The sequence below is a fragment of the Tamandua tetradactyla genome, chromosome 13 (genome assembly GCF_023851605.1).
Source record: "Tamandua tetradactyla isolate mTamTet1 chromosome 13, mTamTet1.pri, whole genome shotgun sequence".
Taxonomy (NCBI): domain Eukaryota; kingdom Metazoa; phylum Chordata; class Mammalia; order Pilosa; family Myrmecophagidae; genus Tamandua; species Tamandua tetradactyla.
This window is the reverse complement of record NC_135339.1, coordinates 81,643,203-81,661,801: the sequence shown is the minus strand read 5'-3', so window position 1 is coordinate 81,661,801 and position 18,599 is coordinate 81,643,203. Positions and strand designations below refer to the sequence as shown.

The window sequence follows — 18,599 nt, the reverse complement described above, 5'->3', positions numbered from 1 at the left end:
GAGATCTGCCCAAAGCCACCCAGGGAGGGCTGGAGTGGAGGCTGGAATCCTTGGGTGCTGACTCTCCACCGGGGTCGTTGCTGTTGCTGACCCAGTCCCCAGAGTGCTCCCAAAAAGCCCATCAACCAAGGGGAGACGGAAAACTAAAACTGTAACTTCATTTACCAAGCAAAAATGCACCCCCATGCCTGCCCTATATTCAACAGTCCAGAGAGGGAAATAACAACCTGCATTTCAAGGACACTTAGGTGCCAGGAACAAAAGAGATTCACCTAGGAACAGCCACGAAAAGAGAACTCTCCTGAGCTTCCCAGGTTTCTGACAATCCAGATACCACCAGTGTGTGTCTGATCACCTGGAGCTTAAGGACCTCAGAAGGAAATGTGGATAAGGGCCCCACAGAAGCCAAAAACAAGTTATGCCTGGACTCTCTCCACACGTCTCCTGCTGGTGTGTTTTTTCCTTCGAACGTTTATCACTTACTAGCTCCTATTTTCCAGTCTTGTCAGGGTCAGACATCTCAAAGATAAAGTGTGGGTTGTGTTTATGTGCAACAAGGGAAACCCCTGCCCTCCCCTCTCGCTGAGTCAGAGCTGTACTCAGAATGCCAGACCAGGCTCCAGAGCCCCTCCAAAAGGCACCAGGAGCCACTCCAGTTTTGCTTCAAACCACCCACCGAGGGGCTCGTTCACTTATGACCTAAACCCAGCTCTAATGAGCTGAAGAAAAGGGAATACATAGGAAGGTTGCCTAAAAATTTGAATGGTGCCACCGGCGAAAATCCTAAGCATAGGACTCAGCCACTTCCCCAACACCAAACAAATCCCAAAATCAGGGTTGAAAAGTAGACAGCCAAAGGGCAAAGCCTAGGGGAATTAAGCCAATCTGAAAAGGCTACATATTCTGTGATTCCTATGTTATGACATTCTGGAAAAGGTAAAACTATAGAGGCAGTAAAAAGATCAGTGTTTGCAGGGAGAGGGAGAAGAGGGATGAACAGGTGGAGCACAATTTTAGGGCAGTGAAAACAATTCTGTATGATAGTATAAGGGTGGGTACATGATATTATGCATTCATCAAAACCCACACAAAGTACAATGCAAAGTGGGAATCCTAATGTAAACTACGGACTTGAGTTACTAATCGTGTATCAGTATGGCTTCATCAATTGCAACAAACGTACCCACTAATGCAAGATCTAATAATAAGGGAAACTGGGGGAAGGGAGGAGGGTATATATGGGAACTTCCTGTACTTTCTGCACAATTTTTCTGTAAACCTAAAACCACTCTAAATAATAAAGTCTATTAAATATAAAGAGAAAAAAAGTAGGTGGCTGTTTGCATTTGCTAAAGCTGCCAGAATGCAATATACCAGAAATGGAATGGCTTTTTAAAAGGGAATTTATTAAGTTGCAAGTTTACAGTTCTAAGGCCATAGAAATGTCCAAACTAAGGCATCCAGAGAAATATATTTTAACTCCAAAGAAAGGGCCAAAGGTGGGGTTTGTCTCAGCTGTGAAGGCACATGGTGAAATCTGCTAGCTTTCTCTACTGGCTTCTTCAAATGGCTTCCCCAGAGGTGTTTTCTTTCTGCATCGCCAAAGGTCTCTGGCTGTGTCGGCTCTCACGCTTTTTCCAAAATGGTACCTCTTAAAGGGCTCCAGTAAACAACCCCACCTTGAATGGGTGGAGACACATCTCCATGGAAACCATCTAATCAAAAGGTCCAATCCACAACTGGGTGGATCACATCTCCATGAAAACAATCAAAAAGATCCCACCCAACAATACTGAATGTGGACTATAGAACATGGCTTTTTGGGGGTACACAACAGTTTCAAACTGCCACAGTGGCCAATGAGAACAAATGCTGGGGACAAAACATTGGCCCATAGGTCAGAGACATAGCCCACTACCCCTGTGGTCTGAGGGTTCCAAGGCCTCGGGCACCTTGCGTGGGCCCACTTGGGAAAGCCTGGCTCTGGAACTCCGGAGGCTGGCACCCGGCCACAACCACCAATGAATGGCCACCATGTATCAACCATGGATGCATGTGCTTAAAACCATGGTCTTGTGGAATCTGCACCATTTTTTGATATTTATAACCTGCTACACCTAGGCAGGCAGCAAAATCCCACAAAGGAGCCACTGGGAAGAGACCTCATTAAAGTGCCCAGTATGTCACCAGTGCCAGCCATGGCCCCACCACGACCAGCCTTGGAACAGGTGCCAGCAGGCGTCTGCATTAGCTGGAATGCCAAGGCCCCCCGTGGAAATCAGTCTCCCCCTGTTGCCCTGTAATCTCCTTTCCAATTGGGCCACTCAAGGCTAAAGCGATTCTCAGTTTAGCCTTCATCAGGCCCCGGGGTACAGGGACTGCTGTGTACATAACCTTGAAGGGGAATATCATCTTTAATTTTGTAGAGGAATTTTAGGGTGTGGGAAGGGGCTCTGAAGGTCATCGGTGACGGATTCCGCCTCCCTGCCGAGGGAGAACCCCGATCTTATGGGAATCTGTCTCCAGGGACAGCCTTTGCCACTCCGGTTTCCTCCAGAGTCCCTTTTATTACCAAAGCCCTTTCTAAGGATACCTATTCAGATGCAGCTCAGAACTGAGGGCAACCCTCCACAGGGTGCCTGCTCCGTGTGGCCCCACCAAAGCGCCTTGCAGACAGCAGCTTGGGCGACACGCACAGCACCCTGGGGAAGTGGGAACTCATGAGCTCAGAGACACACAGAGGGTGAGAGCAGGAGCAGGGAGCAAACCTAGGTGCATGTGATTCCAGGCCAGTGCCCGGAGCCACCACCCTTTACAGCTGCCACCGGGTACTGGGCCAGGTGGACGTTCAGGTCCAAGGAAGCAGCACTGTGACATCCCGGAGGATCGCATCAGCCTGTGGAGAATGCACTGCCTTGAAACTGTCAAGAACCCCAGAAAAGCCACGCTCTTTTTAATCCTAATCCAACCTTGTGGGGGAGACCTACTGTGTGAGTTGGACCTTTTGATTAGGTTGTTTTCATGGAGATGTGACCCACCCAATGATGGGATCTTTTAATTAGATAACGATGTGACCCTGCCCATTCAAGATGGGTCTTAATTAGTTTACTGGAATCCTTTAGAAGGAAACGTTTTGGAGAAAGCTTAGACACAGGCATCTGGAGATGGAGAAACACCCCAGGTGAGCTGTAACTGTTACTTCTCCATTCTGAGATGCTGAGCTATTTGTGTATAACCTGGTTGTTCCCTGGAACTCCAGGTATTTATTTGACACCTGAGACTCAGAGTTAAACCTCTGAAGCTATGAAAGTCAGCAGTACCCCACGCAGCAACTATTTACAAAGCTGAAAAAGTGATCAGACTTCGACTAGAGATATGAATGAAGCTGATCTGGATAGGACTAAGGTAAATCAAAATACAGGCTAAAGGATGGTACCATCCATATTTTCAAACTTCAACTTCTATGTGAGACCAAAGTGAGAAATGTCTATTTGGTGCAAAATTTATATTTTGTATAGCACATTCCCTAACTTAACTTGTATGGTCAGTTTAATTGAATACTATAAGTACATGGAATCTTGAATACAGAGTGAGAACTTGTTGGTTTGTACAGGTTAGTGTGATGCCCCAATACCTCCCAAAATAATCTGGGCAAAGAATAAAGAAGTATTTGCAAAGTCCTCAAGGGGGACAGGGGAGAAAGGAGGAAATATTCAACTTCCGCATCTAGAGAATTACTGATATTCTCTCTAAGAGAATCTCTCTAAGCCAGCTCGGCAGATGAACTAACTGCTCTCCCTGCTAAGTGGGACATGACTCCTAGGGGGGTAAATCTCCCTGGCTCCCAGGGAAATAACTCCCAGGGATTAGCAGGGATGTGGCAACATGGGACTGAGAAAGCCTTCTTGACCAAAAGAAGGGAGAGAGAAACGAACCAAAATAGTTTTTCAGTGACTGAGAAACTTCAAGCAGAGTTAAGAGGCTATCCTGGAGGTTATTCTTATGCATTAAAAAAAGATATCTCTTTTTAGTTTATGGTATATTGAAGTGGCTAGTGGGAATTATCTAAAACTGTTACATCGTATTCCATTAGCCTTGATTCTTGAAGATGATTGTATAGCTTTCACAATGTGACCATGTGATTGTGAAAATCTTGTGGCTGATGCTCCTTTTACGGGGTATGGAAAGACGAGTAAAAACAAATAAGGGACAAAAATTAAATAAATAATGGGGGGGTATGTTTAAAAAATGGGGTAGATTGAAATACTAGAAGTCAAAGAGAGGGAGGGGTAGGTGGCATGGGATGTATGGGTTTTTTCTTTTGTCTTTTTACTTCTTTTTCTGGAGTGATGCAAATGTTCTAAAACTGATCATGGCAATGAATATACAAGTATGTGATGATATTGTGAGCCAGTGATTGTATACTATGGATGGACTGTATAGAGTGTAAAGATATCTCAATAAAAATATTAAAAAAGAAAAAGAAGTACCCTGGGTGCAAAGCAAGGACTCACAGAAATAGCCAGAACCTGGAGAAAGCTGACACAGATAGAAGAGAGATGGAACCAGGTGACAAACGTTTGGAGATGCTAAGCTAAGAGAGGAAACCCAGAAATGCCCTGGAGAAGTAAGTGAGGAGCCACAGATGCTTAGAGAGAAAGGCACGAGGGTCAGAGCTGTTTGAATCCAGAAGTGGGGAGAAAAGGACAGCAGATATCACCATGTGACAGAGAAACCCTGGATGACATTGGCCTTTTCTTCAGAGTCGAGGTATCTTTCTCTGGATGCCTTAGTTTGGACATTTTTAAGGTCTCAGACCTGTAAACTTGTAACCTAATAAATCCCCTCTGCAAGAGCCAATCCATTCCTGGAATAGTATACTCCGGCAGCATCAGCAGTCAGAAACAGGGAAGGCCTGCCAGATTCCCCTCTGGGTCAAATGGGAACACAGGAAGGTCCTCCCATAAGACTGGGTGGGGGGGTGGGGGCAGCGCCCAGCTACAAAGAAGAATCTCCGCTAACCTGCATGAGCACCTCGCACTTGGCAAAATGGGTCACAATAACTCTTTGAAGCCTCACTATAACCCTAAGACACAGGTACTGTTTCCAGATGAGGACCCAGACATGTACCTGGTAAGCACCGTCCCCAAAGCGGCCACTGCTAATACCGGGTGTGAGCCGGGACCTGATCCCAAGAAGTGGAGCTCTGGGGTCCACGTGCTCAACTCTGTCACTGACCCGCTTCTCAAACATCTATTTCCCACCAACTAGTGAGACGCCCAAAGTTCCAGCACCACCACTGCAGCAAACAACGTTACCTCTGCACAGAAGGGCCCAGCAGTCACAGCGGGAATCGTTTCTAAGTTCTGGACCATGTCAAGTCTTCGGGCCTAAGGCCTGGTGCCTCCGTGCAGTGGCCAGGACAGGCCCTCAGGTTCTCTCTGCCGAGCATACAGTTCTGTGGATTCTGAATGTCTGTTTACTATGACCAAGCAAAAGAAGTCCACGCAGGCAAATAAAATCCATGAAAACTCACAGTTTCAACAAGTCTTGAGACAGCAAGGACCGGAGGGGAGAGGCCACGCAGAAGGAAATCACCTTCTGCTTGTGTTGGCAGCTCAGGGGATGGAAGAGCCTGGAAAGAGGCCAGTTAGGCATCTGAGAGGAGCCGTGGCCATCCAGGCACCTCTCAGCGTCCCCGAGGGCCTGGAGGACGTGGCTCCCACAGGTGGCCTGGGCGGGGTTTCTGGAAAATGCCCCATCCCTCACCATGGTGCACAGCCCTGCGAGCCGTGAGCCTCCTGCAGGGGCCTGTCCACTGTTCAGGAACTTCTAGGCACCCCTGACATCGTGACTAACAAAGATAAGATTCGGATGAATACAATTTCTTGTGACATTTCAGTGTCTTGTCCCCTTGCTTCAGCCTCGTTCATCCGAGGTAGAGGAAGGGAGACTTAGTAGAGCTGAAATTCCACATTTGTATCCACCCCACCCAAAACTCCCAGCAGACCTATTTGTCCAATCACAGATGAAATTTCCTAGACTTCTTGAGAACGGGGTGATTTTCAGTGTGACGCAGTACACCAGACACAGTGCTAGAAGGAAAGTGCCTACTGTCTTACCTGTAGAAGCCATGCTTAACCCTCTTAACCTCAAACCTCGTGGAAGAAACCTCTGAAAACCTCCCTAGAGAGCCCACCCCCCACCTAGCCCATGCATTCAGCCAGGGGTTGGGGGTCCCTCCACGAGGCAGACAGTGGGTGTGGGCATTCGGCTAGGGCAGCGCACACCAGGCCGACAACCCACCAGGAAACCAACACCACCCAATTCCACACTCGGGTGAGAGACAGAAATGGACAGAGGGCTGTGATTTAAAAATATGGGGCTGAGGGTGATATGCAAGAGCCCAGCTCCTCGGGTGGGCAGCTGACCTCCCTAAGGTGATGCCTCACCCAAACCTGAGGGCTGAAGATGACTCGGCCAGATGGGGGCCAGGGGAAGGAAGCAGGAGGGTTCCAGGTACAAGGAACAGCATGTGTGAACGCACATTCAAGGCACTGAGTGGAGCCCAAACGGCCAGGGAGGGGGGCCCAAGGGGCAGCCGGCAGAGCGGAGAGGGGCAGGCCTCCTCCGTCCCACCAGCCCTGAGGACGCCCAGGCCTGGAGCTGGCGAGCCTCTTCGAGACGGTAGTTGACATCAGCCCTGTCACCTCTGCAGCCTCAGAGTACCAAGCTCTCAGACGGGCCTGTCCCCAGGTGCTGACGTCAGGCCAGTCACAGTGGCCGTAGCCAAGAGGGTCCCTGAGCAGAGCAAGAGGCTGCGGGGCGCCATCAGGAAATCCCGTGCCTGGGGAATTGGGCCTCCGGACACCCACCTGCACCCCTTCTTCCTGCTCACGGGAAGCAGGCCGCGAGGATTGTCCATTGTTCCTGAGCAAGTCACCCGACTGTCAGATGACAAACAGGTCTACAGCAAGCAAGGAGAATGTGTCAGGTCTACAGACTTCCTGCGAAAAGTCCCTCTTTGTTTAGAAATGGGGCTGGCGTGTTTCTATGTTTCTATTAGAGAACAAAGGGACACTTGCCCGCAAGAGTCTGGGATGAGGTAAGAGACTCATGATCGGCCTGCAGCCAAGAACCCCCAGTTCTACCCTGGTCCAATCACCAGCCCTCCCAGCCCCCCAGAAGGGTGGCCCCCCTGGGCCTGCAGGGACTCAGTACCAAGGTGAGGGCCCTTCTGTTTCCAGCCAAATCCCTCCAGGAGTGATGGCAGCTGGGACCCAGGCCTTTGTGGGTGATTGATGAACCCCACCTTCAGACCAAGGCCTGGAGGCAGGACCAGTGTGCTGGATGGACGCTGTTATGTACCCCAGAAAATGCCATGTTCTTTTCATCCATTTCTGTGAGGCCTGTTGGGTGGGACCTTTTGGTTAGGTTATTTCAAGTGAGATGGGATCCAGCCCGTTCAAGCTGGGTCTTCATCCTTTTACTGGAGTCCTTTATGAAAGGATAAAAGACAGAATGAGCCCAGAGAGAGCTTAGGGAGAAACACCCAGAGATGCTAACAGAAGACCCACAGAAGCTCAGAGAGGAGGCCACTGGAACCAGGAGCTGAAAGCAACGAAACCTGGGTGCTAAGGACCAGCAGGCTCCCGCCATGTGCCTTCCCACGCAACAGAGGCGTCCCGGATGCTGGCAGCCTTTTTTCAGGGTCCAGGTATCATCCTGTTGATGCCTTAATTGGGATATTTTCATGGCCTAACACCTGTAAATTGTAAGTTAATAAATCCCTATTGTAAAAGCCTACCATTTCTGGTATATGACATTCTGGCAGCTTAAGCAAACTGAAACAACCAGGAAGGCATTTCAGGGGGACCAGAGTGACAGAGGCCCTACTCATTGGTGGTCTTTCTAGATGTCCTGAGATAATGGTGAGGTGATGACTCCAAGGACTCACAGCAACTCTAGCAAGTTCTAGGGGCACAGGGGTGTGAATGATTTAAATCCCTATAATTATCCTCATTTTATACATAAAAAAAAAAAGGCTCTGAGAAATTAAAGAAATTGCCCATGGCCACATCCTAATTGGGGAAGGAACTAGGTTTCAAGCCCAGGTAGCCTTCTAAAACTTCAGGCTACTTCTAAGCCCTCTCACCAATAAGTCACACCCTGGTAAGTCATTACCCCTTTGTGCAATGAAAGTAGTCTAAGTGGGGGCTAGCCCAGGGACCAGGCTTGGCTAATTCTATTAAGTCCTAAAACATCAAGACCATCTGCTGCAGTCCATGAAGACATGGGGTCTGTCCTTGAGGGTGAATTCAGTTCTTTGTACAGAGAAGCATGCCAGGCTGGGTTGGGGTTTGCTTTTCAGTAATCTAATTATTTATACTCAGTTAACACAAAGGTTGTTTTAAAATCAACTTTACTCATCCAATTTTCCCATCTGCTGCTTCAGAGGTAGGTAAGAGATAAACAGCAAATAAAGGGAATCTCTCCATCTGTGAGCACACATGAGGGTGCAGGAAAAGCCAGCGCGTAGAAGGGAGAACTGAGTTGGCACCGATCCCTTCCCTTCAAATCCCCAGGGAACCCCAGAGAGGACATTCAACTGGGGGCCGATGCAAATGAGACTGCTCTGGCCTCCTCTTTCACATGTCTGCAAAAATTCAGTCCGTTTTATTCATCTCCTCAGAGGACCCCGTTTCCTGTGGGGCAGCGTCTAGGATTTTGGACTTGGCTGGGCAGAAGGGGTGGAAAGAGCCTCCCCCATCCCATGTCACCACCCATGGGGCTGAGCCAGGGTCTAGCTCACCATCAAAACCACAGTTTTGAAAACATGTCCAGAGACCATCCAGCCCGAGCCCTACATTTCATGGAGGAATAAACTCAGGTCTAATTGCTTGCTGGACCTGACCACTGCAGAACCCAAAACTTGCCCAGTGCTTTTCTCCTACACCACAATGGCACCCTCTAAGACCATCAGGATGGATTTAAGTTGTTTGTTGCAACTCTAAACAGCAGCTGCAAGATCATAAGCAGCTCCTCCTGGGCAGTGGAGAGCCTAACTGTCCTCCCTCCCCTTGCTTCCACTCATCCCATCCCAATTTGCCAATTAGAAAGGTCAGTCATGTGCCTGGACAGACCTAAGAGACTCACATCCTTTGGCTGGCAGGTTCCCGTAGCCTGGAGAGGAAAGGTGAGCTGGGTCACTCAGCTTCAGCTCATGGTACTCTGTTCCAGGGACCCAGCGAACTGGGGCACTCAGCTGTGGGGACAGCAGAGCCACATAGTTATACAGCCTGGGTCGGGGGAGCTGAGGGCACCATGTTGGGTGAGGTGCTAAGCCAGCAAGCAGCCCCCAAAATTTGGAAAGAACAACCTTCATTCCTGATTTCCAAGTTCCATTTCTCACCTACAGGAGGCCTGGCTGTCCTGGGACACCTGTGGCATCTGTGCAGTAAACCCACCTTCACTGAGCTGGCTTCCGTGGGGTTTTTTGCTCCTTGAAATCAAACGAGTCTAAAGGGAAGTCAGTCATTCCCCTGGAGTGCAGGAAAAACCAAGGGTGCATTCAGCTGGAGAACAGAACGGAGAGGAAAGTGCAAAGGGTTCCCACAGTGTCCACAGGTCAGTGCCCAGTAGTGGCCTTTGGAGTCACAGCCCAAGCACAGCACCTCCTGAGTAACCCTAAAAGAGGGAGGGTCTGCAGCACTTACACTGCACTGAGACCTGGACAGAGAAGGGAGGAAACAGTCTGAGAAATGCTGACAAAAAAAGCAGCCTGCCACAAAAAGGAAGATAAAGGCCACCTCAGGATTTGTGGGGCATGGCTACAACCCCCAGCAGCCAGTGAAGCTACCTGGGGTTACAGCTTTCAAAACCACCAGGTGCTGTCCTGCATTAAAACCATCCATGGCTCCCAAGCACTGAAGCTTAACTCCTCACTCAGGCACCAGGCCGACTTGGGTTCTCAGCCTTCTCTATTACCTCTTTCCCACCCCCCACCAGCCTGAAGTTCCCTAAAAAGCTCTGCTCCTTCACCCCATAGCCATAAAGAGAAGGCCCAAGGGCCACCAATAGGTGCCTGGCACAAGACTCTGTCTCTCTTCACCAGCCCCTAAATCCGAGCAAGTCCGCTCAGCCTCTGGCCCCCTGCCACCCCATGAGTGCCATTCCCCAGGGCTGGCATCCCCTTCCTGGCCGAGGTGAGGCGCCTACACCCATGTCCAGTTTGCCCGACAATTACAAGCCCAGCCCCAAGCTCAGAAGGTGGCAGGAGGAACCATCTAAACCACCACCGGACAATAAAACACATCTTCCTGGGCGGTGCAATGGGGGCTCAGTGGCAAGAATTCTCGCCTGCCAAGCTGGAGACCCGGGTTCGAGTCCTGGAGACTGCCCATGCAAAAAAACAAAAACAAAACACATCTTCCTGCCCCTGCCCCACCCACCCCCAAATTCCAAGCCTAGTGTGAAATCAGCAGAAAAGGCCACTTGTTTTCCAACCAGCAACACAATGAGAAAAAGTAAATAAGCCTCTTTGACACCCTATAGAATCCACCTTCCCTGCTTCCTGGGCTGGCTGTGAGCCTTGGCTAGCACACTCCCTTGTTGACCCTCAACTTTACTGTTCCAACTTCCTTACCCTTAAAAAGACACAAGTCATGAAAGGGAAGGAAGAGCTCACAGGATGGTGGCTGAGGGCTTGGGAAGGGCTCTCCTCCTCGGTAAAAACAGCCCACATTATTTCTAAAAGGAGAGAAAGAAGTCAGATTGTGCAGGCCCTCGGCATCCTCAAATCACCTTCCCGAGATGATGGGCTCGGTGCCTTCACCCCGGATATCCTCGGTGCGGTACATCCTCGTCCCTGGGTGCTCAGCTCAGCAGGGGGCCTGAGGTCCTCACAGAGCCTCTCTATTCCTGAGTCCCAGAGACAGAGTAAAGGTGGCTGGGTCCCCAAGGCCGGGACAGGCTTAGGGCAGGTGATGCCTGGCTCACAGGGAACCTGACCAGACAAGGCAAACTAAGGAAAGCAGGGAGGCCAGCAGCCGGGAGGTGAGGGGGTCAGGCAAGAAGCACATGGTTGGTTCAGAGTTGGAAGGTGCCTGGGTTCCAAGCTGGGTAGGCCTTAGGGTGGGGAAAGGCTGCTCAGCCGACCCAAAGGCGCCCCTGTGAGCATGGAGAACCAAAGGATCAAAGTCGCTCTGAGTCTGGCCCCCACCGGATGCCAAGCTCCCTAGGACAGGTCTGCCCACCGTCCTCTTTAAATCCCAGTGCTCTGTACAAAGTATTGCTTGTGGTCAGTCATAACAACTAATCCTTATTAAGTGCCTGGCTAAAGGTATCCCATGCATCTCCTCAGCGAGGCCTCATTATTCTCCCCTTTTACAGATGAAGGGACTGAGTGGTTAAGGGAAGTACTTATCAGCTAATTACCACCAGCTGTTATGTGGTGGGTTGAAATTCAGTCCCAGGTCATCTGACTCCAAAGGGGACACTATCTTCCACCCTCAACCACTGGCTGAACGCATGTGCTTCTGGTCTCTTTCCTATCTGTCCCACCTGATCTTTCTCCTCCACCACCCAGGCTGTGAATCTGATCAGCTCTCACAGACTTAAAACACAGTCATCCCAGCAGGGCTCATACCATGGGGTCCTGGAGCTGGCTCGGAGCAGCAAGTGCCAAGTGCCTGCATCTCCTCCTATCTCCTCCTGCTCGGTGAGGTCAGGTTGGGAGCTTGAAGGAAATATTTATACCATGGCAGTTGGCAAACACTACAGATCAGGACATTTCCCCCCAGAGAGCCAGTCGTTAAGTGTTTACCCTATCTCTGGCCTCACAGCTACACAGAAGGTCCAGCTTTGGCCTCTCTCTGGGGAGGACTCAAACCAGAAGTCACCCTTTCTGTCTGCTCAGCTTTTTCTTTATGAATTCCAAAGCCCAATTATAAAAGCTGGAGATCAAGAAGACACACCACATCAAGGCCGCTCAGGGAAGGAGGTGGGGGTTCTGTCGTAGAAAAGGCTATTTTAGTCTGCCCAGGGTCTCGCTTTTTGCTGAAGACTTGCCCTACCTCCACTTGTGGAGCTATGCAAGGCTGCCAATTGGCACCCTGGTCTGATACCAGTCAGTGTCCCACACTAATCATAGAAACCATCTCCTATCCACAGCAATTGCTCCAAGAGTGGACACAAAACCCAAGCAAGGCTGATCAATCTTTAATGCATTTGATATATGGGTGTGGAGGGTGGAGGAATGGAAGAGCTTTCTTTTAGGAGGATGGCAGGCCTTACGTACATACAGCAGCCAGCCACCTTTCCCACAGTGGGAAAAGAGATGAGCTGTGGCAGAGAAGAGGCCAATACTCAGGGAGAAGCAGAGCCAAAAGATTTGGGAAGGGGAAGGCAGGAAACACAGAGGGATCAACAACAGATGACATCATTTGAGCCCCACCCAGAACTTCTAACAGACATGAGCCAACAAATTTCCCTTTCTTGTTGTTTTGTTTTTTTGTTTGTTTGTTTGCTTACTCAAGCTAGTTGGAGTTGAGCTCCTGTCACTCATAATACAAAGACATGAGCCTAATCAGAGTTGTACTGCTGAAATTCAGAACAACCAGCCTACAAAATGGTACAGGAACAAGTCCTCACGCCAACTGAGAGTAGTTAAGGCAGCAGCAAGTGACTCTTTTTCATAATAAACAATCTCTTCGGGCAACTCTGTGAGCCTCCCTCTGATTTGCCTTGCCCCTGCTATCTGCCCTCTCTCTCTCAGAATGTGTTATGGAAAAGGAGAAGACCCACAATTAGTAATCAATTAGGTTTTAATAATTTTAACAGGGGAAGGGTGTGGAGAAGAGAAGAGAGCAAGAGCTATGAGCATGATGAAGCGACTTAACATCCTCCTTAGCCAAGGACTCAGACTCTTAAGCTAGAAAAGTGTTGAAATCACCTATCCCTGTTTGTCAATCTGATGACCTATGGAACAGTATTTCAGAAGATATAAAGAAATGTTCCACAAAAAAAGAAACAAAAAGAGGTAGAGTTCCATGTGCAGATGAGTTTGATTTATACATAATGGAAAAGATGTTTTTTTATTCCTCTGCAGGACTTCTCAGAGCCTTTGCTAAATGAATGTGCACTGTGAATACCCAAGAAAGAGGTGCAGGAAGCAATACTTCCCAAATATCTAGATCATAGAACCCTTTCTCTCATATATACCTTTAACCTTTTCTGCAATGGCATTCCTTGGGACATTTGCAAAATGCACATTTAACCCAAACTCTTCATATACAGACGAAGACAGCGATGCTCAGAAAAGTGCAGCTACTTGCTTAAAGACACAAAGCAAGCAGCTCAGAGGCATAGCAAGCAAGAACCTTGGTCTCTTAATTCCCTGCCCACGAAACTCCATGTCATTAGAATGGCTCCAAAATGTTTTTACTCGGCCATCTTTGGTGATTTTCGGAAGCCAAGGGAAAGTAATTTAAAAACAAAAGTTTAAGACATTTGTTTGTCACCTTCAGGCTCTAGGAGCCTAACCTGGCTCTGACCTCAGTTTGAGCTGCCATCTCCATCACCTGTGCTTCCGAATGCCAAGAGGCAGCTCCAGTTCCATTTCCTGGTGGGTTTGTCCCAGCTGCCAACTGTCTCCCTCAGTGAAGGGAGAAACCAGTAAGTCACACACCTATGTCTAACAAGGCAAAGTAGGGGTAGTACAAATGTCAGAATGAGTTACCGAATTAAAGTGAGTTACATAAGAATGAAAACATAAGTATTTCAAAAGTAGTTTTATGATAAGACTCACAGCATGCATCATTGGGTCAATTTTAATGTCATTGCCTAAAAGGATGTGCTTTCTGGTTTTTTTAAATCATTGGTGAAAAAAGTTTAAAAGATTCAGAATCACAAAGATTCTGAATCAGATATTAAATGGCTTTCTAAAGAAGTTGATCTCAAGAGAATGTTACATCACACTGAATACTGGGAAGAAGAGGCCAAGGCCCCTTCAAGGCCCATGCTCTAGAATTATGCTGTCCAATTCAATAGCCACTAGCCACATGTGGTGATATGTATATAAAGCAATTAATAAAAATTAAATTAAATTTTAAAAATTCAGTTCCTCAGTTGCACCAGCCACATTTCAAGTGCCCAGGAGCCACAGGTAGCAAAAAGAATACTCCAGTATTCTCAGAAAGTTCTACGGGGCAGCGCTGCTCTAACTTGCTGGACTCCCCCCAGGTCGCAGCCGATTGGCCCAGGGCAGGTTACTTGCCCCAAGGGCTGCCAACAGATGGCCAGTGTGTGTAAAGGATGCATTATATTAGGGCTTTGCTGGATAGGAATTGCAGGGACTAATCAATTTCTCTCTGGGGCATCTGAACTCAACAGAGTCAATTAGCTGGTAGTGGAAACAAAAGGAGAGACACACAATAAGCAGACCTTTCACCTCAGGAGGGGAAAGATATTGATAAGGGAGCTTGGAGGACAGTTGGAAGGGAATGTGTATTACCTGAGAGCACAGCATCATGGCCGCCCATCAGCCAGACCTTCAAATGCCCTTCACCTGTGACTCTCTAGCTGTCAAAGCCAGCTCCCCCTGCAGCAGGGCAGGCTGGACATGCAAGGGAATCAACGCGACCCTGGCAACAGCCCTAAACCAACAACTGATGAAAGATGCTTTATAAACCCCCCCACTCCCCAGCCCCTCAGGGTGGGAGAAGTCGCGGGCCTGTTTCTCAGAGTTTCTCAGTAGGATTGAGCTCCAGTTGCCCAAAATGGTACCTTGTTTGATTGAACATGCTCTCTATTGGCTTCCTTTTTTTTTACACCTTGCTTCCCCACACCCATTGGTGTTTCCTGGGACTACCCCCTGTTCTGGTTTGCTAGCGGCCAGAATGCAGCACACCAGAGATGGATTGGCTTTTAATAAAAGGGGATTTATTTCATTAGTTCTTCAGAGGAAAGGCAGCTAACTTTTAACTGAGGTTCTTTCTTACGTGGGAAGCCACAGGGTGATCTCTGCTGGCTTTCTCTCCAGGCCTCTGGGTTCCAACAGCTTTCCCCAGGGTGATTCCTTTCTGCATCTCCAAAGGCCTGGGCTGAGCTGCAAGTGCTGAGATGGGGTATGCTGAGCTGCTTGGGCTGTGCTATGTTGAGCTCTCTCATTTAAGCACCAGCCAATTAAATCAAACATCATTCATTACAACAGGCACACCTCTTAGCCGACTGCAGATGTAATGAGCAACAGGTGAGGTTCATGTGCCATTGGCTCATGTCCACAGCAACAGAACTAGGTGCCTTAACCTGGCCAAGTTGACAACTGAATCTAACTACCACACCCCCCAAATAATCTACCTACACTCAAATCCCTGTCTCAAGGTCTACTTCTGGGACGACACAAACTAAGACGGGTGGGGTACGCAGAGTGAGCTTCTGTTCCTTGCAAAGAAAAAAGCCAAGCCACATGCCGGCTTATCAGTTTGGGGAATTTAAACAGAGCAGGAGGTATGAACGCTGGGACCTCACTGGTGGGAACAATGGAGCATCCTCTTTGAACACAGCTCTGCAGCTTCCTATAAAGTTAACATACATCCAACAATCCTATTTCTAGGTATTTACACAAGAGACATAAAAAAAACTTACATGTTTATGAGTGTTTAGAGTGGCTTTATTCTGATCTGCCCCAAAATGGGAAACAACCAAATGTCCTTTATTTATTGATAAACAAACAATGCATGACCACTCAGAAGGAAAAAGGAACTGATACACATAACAGCATGGATGGATCTCAAGTACATTATGTCAAGTGAAAGAAGCCAGACTCAAAAAGCAGCATTCTGTAGGACTGCTTTTATACGACAGACAGTCTTGTAAGGACCACACATGAGGAAAGGAAAAAGATCAGTGGTTCCCAGGGGTGGGAAAGGAGCATGGAGGAATTTGCAGGATGATGGAAATGTTCTATACCTTGATTGTGGCAGTAGTTACATGACTGCATACATTTGTTAAAAATGTGCAGAGATGTACACATACACCTTTTTCACATAAAAAGGGTGAATTTTACTGTATGTAAATTACAACTTAGTTAACTAAATGGGAAGAAAAAGACAATGAAGGCATGCTTTAAGCAAGAACAACAAAACTTTCTGGGTTCTGAGTCAAGCCCCATTGCCAATACATCCCTGGCACAGCTGAACACACTTGTAACGGAGTCTTCCAGGTGGCCCAAGTGACAGCACCTCCCACCAGTCCTGAGATGGGCCACTCACCACCTGCTCGTAACAGGGCCACTGAGCTGGGGCCCATCCCTGGGGAGTTAAGCAGATTGGGGCAGAGGAGAATATTCTCCTTCCTACTTCAGAACCACTGTTCTAGAGTCTCCTCAGGACACCTGGAAAACAGGTAAACAGCTAGCCCACCAGGTGGAAAATTCTGACCAGATTTCCATGAGAGAAATTAGAAATGAGTTCCAAATGCTCACCAGAGAGAGATGAGGAACTCAGACTTTGGGGGCTATCATTGAAATTAAACGAAAAGTCCATCAACAGATGAATAGAGAAATGTGGTCTATCCATGCGATGGAACAGTATTCAGCCACAGAAGGAATGATATTCTGATACATGCTACAATGTGGACGCACCTTGGAAACACTGTGCTGAGTGGAAGAAGCCAGAGACAAAAGACCACCTGTTGTGTGATTCCATTTATACGAAACGTCCAGAATAGGCAAGAGACAGAAAATAACCTAGAGACAGAAAATAGACCACCGGGTGCCAGGAACTGAGAGGGAGCAATTGCTAAAGGGTTTCTACTGGGGGTGATGAAAATGTTCTAGAATGAGATAGTGGTGATGCTTGCACAACCTGGTAAATATACTAAAAAACACTGAATTATATACTTCTAAATGATGAATTTGATGGCATGTGATAACATCTCAATTTTTAAAATAGAACAGAAAAACAAGGTGCTCAAAGCATAATACCAGCAGCGGCATTGCAGGCACTGCCATGGAAAGGAAAGCAACTGGGGAAGCTGGGGGGGGGGGTTGGGGGGGGTGGTTTGGGAGTCTGGAAGCTGCAGCCCAGGCTGCCTCCTGCTTGGGACCATGCACCCAAAAGCAGGTGCAGATACCTTCACGCAGGAGGCAGCAGGGCCTGGCTGTTACCTTGCTGTGTGACCGCGCATGAGTTTCCTAAGTTCTCTGAGCCCCAAAGAAGCTTTCTACAAAGAGAAGAGGGAAGTCAGGCCACGGGGGATGGGAGGAGAGCGGAAGAGTCCAGGGTCGGGAGCGGTGGAGGTGATGCATGAGGACTGAGGCCAAGAGCCCAGCCATATGGAGGGCCAGGCCCAGCCCCACTGGAACCCTGCGACCCTGCTCACTTTCTGAGGCTTAGAGTCGTCCATTCGCAAAGGGTTCCAAATGGATTTGCTTGAATAATCATTTTACTGCATAGGTTCTCACAACCAGACCTCCCAGCCACAATGGTATTACGTACTAGGAATTGAAGTTTAGCAAAGGCTCCTGAGTCATGCCCCCGAGAAGACTTCCTGGGCAGCCTCAGGCAGTCTCGCCTGCCAGAGCCCTCCCTGCATCAGGCTTGACCCTGACCTTGGACAAGCTACATAACCTCCCTGAGGCTCAGTAAAACGGTGCCTGTTCCATGACATGGTGACCTCATAGCGTTCCAGTGAAAATTAGGTAAGAATTTTCCCAAAACCATACCCATAGTTCAAACAGAGACAGCACTAAGAGCACGGGGACCCAGAAGAGAGGGATTATTCCGTTGATAAAGTCAATCGGAGGAGGCTCCCTGGAAGAGGCGAGCAATGCTTCAGTACATCCTGAGCTACTGTCATTGATCAAATCAGACACCGGTCGGTTTCAGACATTCAGAATCTTGCACAGGAGGCAGAGCAGACACAGCAAAGGGGAAGTTCCAGCATAAGCCATCTACACCCAAAATACCCAGAGAAGCTCAGGGGCCCAGGCCCAGCATGGGATGGAGTCGGGGAAGGTGGAATCTAGCTGGGCCTTTACACTGGGCTCAGATTTCCACAGAGGAGCACTACTCCAGATGTCCTGGTTCTCCCCTTTCCAGAAGAGACCCTTTCTTAGCACATCTTTCCAGAGCAATCCCCACACATGCAGCAAGGGTAGGCCTGGGTGACCCCAAGGGCAGAAAGGGGTGGTGACCCAAACAGAAGGCCCTGCTTGACCTGCCCTCCTATAGCAAGTCGGCGCCATGTCCGTCCTGCAGCCACAAAGGCCCCTGCTGTCGCAATGTCCTTAAAAAAGCCTGAGCCCCAGTTACATCTGATAAAAAGGGGTGCCCCCAGCCATGACCACTGCCATTCTAGAAGCCAGTGCTATGGCCTCCTCTGGACTCTGTGGGCTCCAAGTAGCTCTCCTTCCCTACCTCCAGGAAGCCCCAGGCTTCTCATTGGCCCGTCTCCCCAGCCTCCACCCACCTCCAGGTTGGACCTGCATATACACACACCCACGGGCTTCTATGCCAGTCTTTCAATTTTTTTAAATAATAAAATACATCAAACATCCTGATGTGCCAGCTTTTGCAATATTTCTCTTCCTTCCAAGC

General features: G+C 48.7%; 1 protein-coding gene across 2 annotated transcripts in view; it reads right to left on the bottom strand.

Annotated features, from left to right (window-relative positions):
• GRK5 (G protein-coupled receptor kinase 5) overlaps positions 1-18,599 on the bottom strand; it is a 250,757-nt gene that overhangs the window by 195,115 nt on the left and 37,043 nt on the right. The window contains exon 1 of one of the 2 annotated variants that reach the window (XM_077126188.1): positions 11,648-16,953. The exons of the other annotated variant lie outside the window; for it this stretch is intronic. Coding sequence (XP_076982303.1) covers positions 11,648-11,696 — 49 coding nt within the window. The 5' untranslated portion in view covers positions 11,697-16,953. Of the gene's footprint in view, positions 1-11,647; positions 16,954-18,599 lie in introns of those variants that run through there. 2 annotated transcript variants of the gene reach the window in all.